Source organism: Chroicocephalus ridibundus, chromosome 5 (genome assembly GCF_963924245.1).
Source record: "Chroicocephalus ridibundus chromosome 5, bChrRid1.1, whole genome shotgun sequence".
NCBI lineage: Eukaryota > Metazoa > Chordata > Aves > Charadriiformes > Laridae > Chroicocephalus > Chroicocephalus ridibundus.
In genome coordinates, this window is record NC_086288.1 from 59,627,304 (window position 1) to 59,637,823 (window position 10,520).

The 10,520-nt window shown below is 44.0% G+C and overlaps 1 protein-coding gene across 5 annotated transcripts in view; it reads right to left on the reverse strand.

Moving 5' to 3' along the window:
* The window catches only part of LCORL (ligand dependent nuclear receptor corepressor like), an 85,114-nt gene extending 75,391 nt beyond the window's left edge, over window positions 1-9,723 (reverse strand). For all 5 annotated transcript variants that reach the window (XM_063335562.1, XM_063335558.1, XM_063335561.1 and 2 more), the window contains exon 1: window positions 9,446-9,723. In XM_063335562.1, the coding sequence (XP_063191632.1) occupies window positions 9,446-9,605 (160 nt within the window). In that variant the 5' untranslated portion in view covers window positions 9,606-9,723. The remainder of the gene's footprint in view (window positions 1-9,445) is intronic.
* Between the last annotated feature and the right edge of the window lie 797 nt (window positions 9,724-10,520).

The window sequence follows — 10,520 nt, forward strand, 5'->3', positions numbered from 1 at the left end:
CAGCTGGTAGTACAGGAAACTTTTGAGACAGTTTGACACAGTTAGCACTAGAGCCCTTATACAGAGCAGTCTAAGGCAGCAGTAGACCTTAAGCAGATCCTATTTTTCTTCCCCCTCATCAGATGGCTAACACCAGAATGACCTGCAGCTGAACTACAGGTCACAAAGCAGTAGCCATTTGATAATCCTCCCCCATACTCAGATTAGGAGGCTTAATAGCTACACTTAGGTGAAGTCAAATGCTCACATTTAACTGGGCCTTGCCGTGGCACACTTTCTGTTCTGTGAGCCAAACAGCTGCAATCTCAAATTGGAGTCCTTTAAAGCAGTCTTCTATAATCTACATCATGTACAGCAGCAAAATTCATTATTAATCAAAACATGTGCAGCAGTTTTGCACCAGTATTTTAACCTGACATTATAAACTTGTGTAGTGCTTTCAGAATGAAAAATAACACTTTTAAATAATATGCACAAAGCTTTTTGACAGTAGTTATGAAAAGCAGCAGCATATTCAACCCTAGATCAATTGCACTGCCCTCTGACCTATTAGTGGCTCAGCAGACTAGAAATGCACTAAAGCTAGTTTATAAGGCAGTGGAATTATGATGGTGAGAACTATTATTCATACATAAGATTTTAACTAGCCTTTAATTAAGATGAAGAAGCTGGGAATTGTGGAATGAGGAAGATAAATATTTATAATCTGAAAATTAAGCAGTTTTAAAAGCAGTTGGTAGCATTTTAGAATAAAACACATTGCAAAACAACAAATATTTCCACAGAACAGCTCTTTAAACAGGAGTGATCAATTCCCCAGGTGCCACAAAAGCTAAGATGTCTCATTGGAAAGCAGGACCCTACCAAGTTATACAAAAACTGAAAGCTGAGGAACATAGTTAAAGAGGTCACAAATTCAGTGAGCTTCCATTTACCAACAGACATTAAAAAAAAAAAATTAAAAAATTCACATGTAGTGACATTTACCCAACTCTCACTCCTACAAAAACAACACATGCTGCTATGGAGATGCAAGCCGGGATGGATGTTGAGAACCAAACACAATTAAAAGCAGCAGCTGAGACTCCAAAAGAATTTTGCAAAGAACAGAATGTTTATCTAAGAAGGAGTTAATCCAGCTTCTCAAAATACTACACAGGAACCTAGCCTGTGCCAGAAGTGAAAACAAAAAGAAAGATGACAACCTGACACATGGGTCTTTGATCTGCATGCTGCTGACCACACCCCAAAAAAAGGAAGTGTACCTCTCAATGCATTTCTACAGATTCTAAGACCCTTTCTCTGCAATACATCTTCTACCCCTTCACAGGCTCAAACAGATGAGCCACGACCATCCATCTTCCCTTCCCTTCCTACTCTCTCCTCCCTTCTTCCTGGCTTCTCCATGCCTCTAGTGGACGGAGGATAAAGTGATAGATTAGCAGTGGAAAAAAAATTTTTATCTATCTCACATAATAACTTCACACCCTCAAACAAAGTTGGTTTGGTTTGATTTTTTTTTTGTTTGTTTGTTTTAATGTATGGTAGCTAAATTTGTAATGCCATCTATTTTTCAGGAGGTCATGCTAGACATGAGAATCACACAAATTCAGTTCCATTCCAGCCTCTATCAGTGTTCCAAGCTATCTTATCAGAGTTCCCTCCAAGCACATCAAAGAGAACAAGGTTCAAGAATAACACAAAAGACAGTGGTCCTAACTTGGACAAAAAATATTAAGTTAGTGAAGTCTATAAAGCTCTGGCTGACCTCTACACTTTACCATAAACACACTGAACTCTAAAGGTTAGAATAACAACCTTGTTTGAAGCCCTAATACTTGAGTCATATTCAAGAAGAAGGGATCCGTTGGAACTATCTATTCAAAACACCCATATAATACAGACAAAAAATAAAAGAGGCAAGGGCGGATAAGGGGAAGAGGTACTAATTTTTCCCATTTTAGCTGTAGGCAGTACAAGCCCTGGCTACTTGCTGCTATTGGAGTACAGCTCCTCAAAAGCATACACTGATCTAATAAATTGATCAGCACACCACATTCCTATTACTCTTTTCCTTACACAACTACTAGTACTTATTATCTCATCAAGACAGTTCAGGAGACTCAACTAACAGAAAACCAACACAGAGCAACAACAACAAAAAAAACACAGTAGGCCCCCCAGACTAAATTAAAAAGGGCAGTTCACTGTTACATCACACAAGTTCCACTACAAAGGGAGAACAAGTGGAAAGATGTTTTGTTATTCTTACTCTTGTCAACAATCTTGTTGATTAGGATGCTGTTCAGCCAACTTAGTTTCCAGCTCACTTAGAACCCCCCAAAAAACTGTTCTTAAAATAGGCAGTTACTAAAAATCAGAAGCCTTGTTCTCTCCAGTAAAGCTACTTACACTTGACTGAGGAGAAAAAGCAGGTATGTAGTAAACCTGATTAGGAAACTGATCCAAGTTAAACTAGATCTGACCTTTTCTTTCCTATTCTTCCTCTTGCCACGTTCCCCCTGCTGTTTTCTAGGTTAGTTTTCAGCTAGATTAGTTTTACAGTCTAGTTTGTTGAACTGTTTAATAATAAATGAATGCTCATACCAGTCCACAGAAATCATCAGGGTAGCTACAGCGAGTCCAGAAATAAAAAAGAACAAAATTATATTATGTATCAACAAAAAAACTAAAAGTTACCAACCTCAACCATTAGTACAGTTACTGAATGCCAATTCAAGGGAAGAACTGAGACTGAGTTGCCGTGACAATATCTCTACTCATGGTTTTGGTTTACACAAGCTCCAGCTTAAGTAACTCCTAGTGCCTACAAACTATCAGAGTTTAAGCTTCTCAACTCACTATCAGCCACATAAAAAGTAAACAGCTACCATATAAGAACATACAATAAGAAAGTTCAAGCTATGCCTAAAAACATTAACAAAGATTACAGTAGTTCCTGGAACACTTATAAATTGAACTACTTCCATATACCAGTATCTAGACATAAAGAGCACCAAAAACAATCACAGATTTTATCAACACTGCTGAAGATACGCATATCTACTTGTATGCTCTGCAACATGTTTCTGTTCTGATTGCAAAGAATTCAAACACAGTATTGCTTGCATCCCACACGGTCCATGAATTAGTCTGTGTAGCAGGTAGTTTTATCTTTCATAAAATTACACTACATGCATGCTTACAATTGCAGATTCACAAGAGAACAGTGAACTAGTACTGCATCTAGGGCTAGACACACAAAACTTCCTCCTTCTGCCTTTTAAACTAAGTCTCTGAGTGTCATTACTCTAACTTTTCTTACACTGTTTTCCCAAGTAAAAATTTCTCTCAGGAGTCAAACATAAGATATCCCTTCAAAAATACATAATAACAGCAGTAGGCAATTACTTCGTGGAGAAAAGCTGATGAGTTGAAACGGATTGTGAGAGGACACGGAAAAGAAGCTGATTTAACACTAAGTATTTGAAACAAAGACAGTCCAACATAAGCAAAACAAACCCCATGTGTTTTCTCTTATTTCAATCTAAAGACAGTTAATGTGATACATACACCGCAGCAACTTCCAATGACACATACTAACACACTGACCATTTTTTCCTCTTTTCTTAACCCGCTTAGTTCAGGGGAGATCAGGATGGTATGTTTAGGGCTGCGTTCCATTCCTGGCAGCTGACAGTGCCATAGGCAGCTAAACCAATCCAATGGCTTATTTCTGCTAATACCCATCCTGCTTCTGTCATGCAGTCCCACCCCCGTCCTTGTGCTAGTACCAGCATCCACTAGATTTTTTTTTTTTTTTTTTTTTGCAAGACCCTACCTCTTTTCAACAGACAAGTGACCAGCTACCGAGTTAAAGCAGATCAGAGAAGGGTCTGATCAGTGCTGATGCAAGCATATGAGCAGCAGGAGCATGCAGTTATGATTGTGAATTCTCTATTCTGGTAATAGCTCTGTGAGACTTGATGATGCAATACGGCACTTCACTGTTTTCTTAGATTGTTGGTTTCATATTAAGTGTTCAGTGCTAATGCCAAGTTGAACACCTGCCTCTGTAATGCTAGTTTGAGCTATTCCCTTACACTATACCATCTTTCCCCATTGCAGCAAAAACCACCTGTGAACCCGTGCTGTGATTCTGATCTAGATTTAATTTCTGTTCTTCTTCCAACATTTACAGTAACACAGCGATTACTTCCCTGATCTGTTTTACACTGGAATCACACCAAGATTTTCACATCACAGCTCAAAGCATGACAGATCCACAAGAACACATTACACCAGTATTACTGCCCATCATATTGGATGACGGCACTATGGCGATAGCAAGCTTGTTTGCCGTTTAAAAAAGCTGGAGTGCCTAGGAAGCAAAAGACTTCAAAGCATGTATAATTTTGAAATCATTCTTGCATACAGTCTATTAGTGGCTTGACAGGTAACAGAGCAGAGACATCAAAACAATCACAGACAGACAAGAACACTATAGACGTACAGTAAAATAACTAGTGCTGACACTACTACTGTGCGACTATAGAAAAATCACCTAAACCAGCACCAGTACTACAAAAAATGTGACACTAACGTACTGCAAAGTACTTACAGCCACAGTGAAAGTGATAACACTTCTGCATATTGTGGGAATAAAGATACGAAGTAGTTAACGCAGGAGCATTGCAAGCCTGGGGATAACACCAAATGCAGTAGCTACAAATCTTCTGTTTGGAGGGGAATTCCTCTTCCTGGAAAAGTGCACTTGAGAGACAGATGGTTCAAAAATAGTAAGCTGGAGCAGGAGTTCAAATACTTAAAAATAAAACTGAAAGTCTAGATCCAACAAAACAGAATTAGATGCCCCAATGTATCCTAGTTTAGCGGGAAAAATGCCAGAAAAAAATATAACACAAGTAAAGGAGTATTTGTACACTAGATCTCACAAGCATACAAAAACGGATTTTCACTTTGATGAAATTTCAGTTTTCATAAGAAAGCCATACTGAAGCTATTTCCTGTCAAATACGTGCCCTTGAGCTGCAGCAGAGGAACAGTAAAACTTCTACTCTTCCCCTCCCCCAAAATAGCAATGCATTTATTTTTTTTAAAAGTAGTTGAGATAATATTTTAAACTTTCATTTTCACAGCAAAAGATTTATTCAGAGTCTTTTATATTTTCACAATATAATGCAAGGTCCTAGCAAGAAGATTTCAACTTCCACAACTGGAGTTACCTGGCACTTCCCACTAAAAAGCCTCAAGTTACTGCTCCAAACTTTACCCTAAGGATACCATCATAACATAGTAAAAAGCACCACCTCATGCTGAAGCTTTTTCTTGCACCCAAGCAACTACTAGGTCTCTCCTCTGTGCCTATTCATGAAAGTTATGCGGACTCAAGGTACTTGCCAACACTCTACCTGTAAAGTTCAAATGAAATTGGTCAGTGGGATCAATGACTGCTTGGAAAAACTACATAAAACCTGTTTCTTAAGGCTGACCACAGTATGAATCTGGACTTTTATAGCTCCATACTACCAAAGCTGCTCAATCCAATGGAATGCATTTAATAAATTCACATTACAAAGTTTTAATCAGAGAACCAAAGAACCAATTTTCAACCATTCTAATATTCACCTCTATAAAATAACTTCAGTTTAAACCACCACAGAACTCAGTTGCTGGCTAAGGTACTTCAACTCTGAGCTTTCTGCCACTTTCCCATAAACACAGAATTTAGAATTAGGGTATTTTGTTTGTTAGTTGTGTCACAAAGACTATCCCTAGGACAAAACATACCAGTAAGTGCTGCTGTAAACAGTAGTTGTTAGCACGTATTATGCATGCTGTAAGAACAACAACAGAATCAAGATCTTCAGGTGCCTTCTAAGAGCATCTAGTTTTGAACACTGATTGAGTCATGCAAGAGTTAGGTACATCCATAAGCACAAGTCTAGGCATCTTAGGAATATTAGCGCTCAACATAACACACACAAAGATTACCATCTGAACAGCGATTTTGTGCTGAACACCTATTCAGAAATTCTGTGAATATATTCCATTCATTTACAATGCAAAGTCTTTCATACCTTCAAATATGTTTAGATAACAAATAAGAGAATTCTCAGTAATGCCAGTGAAATTTTATCGCTGTTTTTCTTCTCAAATTCTTTAAATGCTTGAACATTTTGACACGAGACTTTAAATTATATTCCACAGGTCACAAATTAACGTAACAGGCTGGCAAAACCCCAGCTTTTAATTCTAAAGCCCATGCAAATATTCAAGTCTGCAACCAGGTTTTGACAAACAATTCAGCAATCAAGCCCTCTGAGCAGAAGTCCCTAACCATCACCGACCCTCAAGAAAACAGTACACTGCAGGCAACTGAGTGTTATTTCTGTCTCAATATTGAGGATATGAACAATCTATTAACTAGAAGCCTCAAGCTGGACAATCACTGTCTTGGAGGTACTATCTCTGTCTCAGTTTACCATTTCCATAAAATAAAGTGAGTGAGAAATCCTTTACAGATAAAGGATTTTAAAGTGCTCAAGTGATTATACTACAGAAATGCAAATATCAAATCTAGTATCAACACAGTGATACAATACAAGATATCAAAATAAAGTTATTAATCTGAAAGGTTTAGCAGAAACCATATAACATGTTCAAGGAGTCTGTACTTTCCCAGTTGACGCTCTGAACATAATGCTTGACAAACGATAGTCCACAGAACCATATCACCTTTCAAAAAAATTTTTTTTCTTAATTAAAAAATGCTAAGGGTAGAATGATACAAGTTTTTTGTCAGTGGTGGTTTTTTTGTTTGTTTTAGGTTTGACAGCAAGCTAGTTCAAAAATTGGGGTGCTACTACTTTACCACATGGTTTTCCTCACTTCACTGCAAATGTATGATTCTTGGGAAGGGCAGAGAAAGAAAAAATAAGTTGTGCCTACTCCATCATATTCACTACTCCTCCCTCCCACCACGTTGCTGTTTCAGCCATCAACCGGACAATTGCTCAGGCCTTCCAGTTAATAATAACTTTGTTAGACTCTTTGAATCCTTAGGAATACTCTTCCAAATGAGAACAATTAACCATTTTTACTTTGGAAGTTAATTTCAGCTAATGTAGGAGGCTATTTTACAGAAGTTAATGCTAAGAATTTAAAAAAAAAATAAAATCAACTAACAACAACAAAAAAAACCAAAACCCAAGCCAAACCTGTTAAGCGCACTCTATTGTCATTATCCAGACTACTCACTTTCTTGACACTTTGTTTACACTTTCTCTCAGATAAGGGCTGCTCAACAGGCATGCCAAGTAACAGTTCTTAACTCCTGACTATTAAACCAATGTCTTTCCTCCTCAGCAGTTGCTAATCATTTCATGGCTCCTTTCTATTAACTGAATTTTGCCTCATGAACACATAAAGAAATCATATCCTAAATAATTTTTATTCCAAGGGAAAGAAAACTGAGCATGAAGCAACACCACAGCGCAATCAGTGTAAAATATAAGTCGTATCTTATGGTTTTACACTTTGAGACTCTCAGTGAAAAAGCAACCCAAAAAACAACTTTGAAGAAGTGGAATTTAAGTGAAATTTTGTCTTACGGAGCATTCATTACATTTCCTTGCAGTCCGTGTCAGCATTTGTCATGCTGCGCAACTGTGTTTCCAGAACACATCTGGCAGCATATCATTACCACCTGTACGTCCTTTCAGCTATTAACTGTCAAGCAAATGTTTAGGATTTTAGTTTAAATTTAACACTTAAATACCATTAAATAACAGGTAACCAGAGGAACAGCCATTTATATCTTTTGAGTGATATCTGTCAATCGGACTTAACAGTTTAACACAGCATCTATGCCAATGAACTAGTTCTCCCTATATATTCTAATTAAACTGCATTCTTTCCACAAGAAGTGTTACATGGTGTATTAGTGTATGGAAATCCATAATATTGTTTAGGAAAACAACGTTTATAACTTGAAGGATTAAAAAGACAGCGCAAGCATACAGAGGTATCGCAATATATACACAGGTGTTACAACAGATGTTTCAAAGTGTTATTGGGGCAACACCGCAAGAACAAGAAGTCTGTGTGCACAAAGAAGCTACAAGGCTACTGAAAATATGTAAACACCCTGCAAATCCGGACAAAGCCAATCGCCTGTAATTATAAGCGCACCTACTTGTCCGATATTTACTCCTCACTGCGATCTCGCCTCAAGCAGAGGCAAAAACACTGAATGAACAGCTGCTGATGCTGCTCAGCCTCCCCGTTACACCTGGATGCGCTTCCAGCGCTCAGCCATCAGGGCGGGCAGGCACCGACCCCACCGCGCTACTTGAAGATCGAGGATTTGATCTCTTTCCCCGAGAAGGGAAACGTCTGTTGAAACGATACAAAACGAGCGGCTCCCGACAGCAAAGCGTTCTCCCCCCCACACCCCGCGAACAACAACAAAAAACGCCCCCGAGCCCAAGCGTCCCCCGCCCTGAGGTGGCAGCGCGGCGGCGCACGGTACGGAATGCCAGCGCTGGGAGCGGGCACGGCCGGGAAGGGGCCGGGAGGGAAGGAGGGAGGCCGGGCAGAGACGCGGGCCGCTGGCGCGGCTCCCCACCCGCCCGGAGCGGCCCCGTCCCCCTTCCCTCCCCAAGGTCCCCCCTCCCCCGGGCGGGAAGGCCGCCGGGGACCGCGCTCCCCCGCACCGGTACGCGGGGAAGTCACGTGACCCACCCCCCCCCCCCCCCCCAGGAGTGGGAGGGGGAACCCTCGCGGCACGCGAGACACCGGGGCAGCCCCGGAGGGGGGAGCGCGAGGGGAGAACTGCCGTCGCCATGACAACTTCCGCGCGGGGGGGCGGGGGGGGGGGAGGGAAAACTTCAAATCCCAACCGTCAGTGCAGGAGCGGCTCCCTCTTAAAGGCGCAGACACACACATACACGCACAGGCGGGCTCCCTCCCCCCCACCCCCCTCCGCCCCCCAGGCGCTGGCGATGGAGGAGGAGAGGAGGGGGGCAGCCACCGGCACTCGCCGCGCCAACGGCGAGAAGCCGAGACAAAAGGACCCCAAGCCCAGAACGGGGCTCGGTCGGCGGCGCGGGGAAGGGACCGGGCGGCTCCAACCGAAGCCCCGAACGCCCACCCTCCGCTGCCCGCGGGCGGCTGGGCACCTTCGCTCTTCCCCTCACAGACCCCTCTCCGCTTCCGCCCTCCAAGAAAGCCGCCCCCCACCTCCCCACCCCATCCGCCCACCCGAGAGACCCGGGCTCGGGGCGCCTCAGACCGCTCCCCCGCCGCCGACACCCCGCTCCCCTCAAGGACCCCGCTGCCCCTCGGTTCCCCCCCTGCTACAGCCGCCGTGTCCCCCGTTTCCCCCGCCTCACCACTACCACCACGACCTCCTCTCTCTTACCCACACAGTGCATGAGCCGGTGCCGCCAGGAGTCGAGTTCTCGGCGGACTCCCCTGCGCTCCGCCGTGCAGCGGGGGCTCCGGCACTGAGAGGCAGAGGCGGCGGCGGCGGCAGGAGGAGCGGGAGCCGCGGCGGCCATTCTGTCTGTTCCCTTTTCCATCTGCCTCTGACCTCACGCCCGCTCATTTACATACGGGCGCGCGCGCCACCCAGCACCGCCGCGCGCGTTTCCCCCCCCCCCCCCGCCCTTTGCCTCGTCGAGCGCGTGCACGCGCACATCCCCCCCGCCGCCCCCCCTCTCCATCAGCATCCGGGGCGGGGGCGACGCGGGGAGCGGGGACACGTGTCAATCACCCCGCTGATTGACACGTGTCCCCGCTCCCCGCGTCGCCCCCGCCCCCATGGACTACAAATCCCATAGGGCAACGCGCTACCTCGCCCCGGGCCTGCCAGGGGCCGGCGGCAGCAATGCACGCCGGGAGTTGTAGTTCGCCGTGGGGAAGGCGGCCTTCCGACGGCCCCAAACGGCGTACCTCGAAGGTAAGAGCATTTACATTTAAAAATAAATAAATAAATAAAAAATTGACGTCTCGCCCTCACCCCCGTGGGGCTGCTGGGAGCAGGGCTCCCTCACAGCCCTCCTGCTCCCCTGCCTCCGCTCCCAGCCTTCTCACCCACACCTGAGCCCCCATCATAGAACCACAGAATGGTTTGGGTTGGAAGGGACCTTAAAGATCACCAAGTCCCAACCCCCCTGCCCTGGGCAGGGACAGCTTCCACTACACCGGGCTGCTCAAAGCCTCATCCAGCCTGGCCTTGAACACTTCCAGGGATGGGGCATCCACAGCTTCCCTGGGCAACCTGTTCCAGTGCCTCACCACCCTCACAGGAAAGAATTTCTTCCTAATATCCAATCTAAATCTACCCTGCTTCAGTTTAAAACTGTTACCCCTCGTCTTATTGCTCCACTCCCTCATAAAGAATCCCCATTATGGCAGCCCATTCCCCACTTCCACCCCTTTTTCCATCACCGGCCATCACACAAGAGAAGGCGCAATGCCTTCCTAATTAGCTC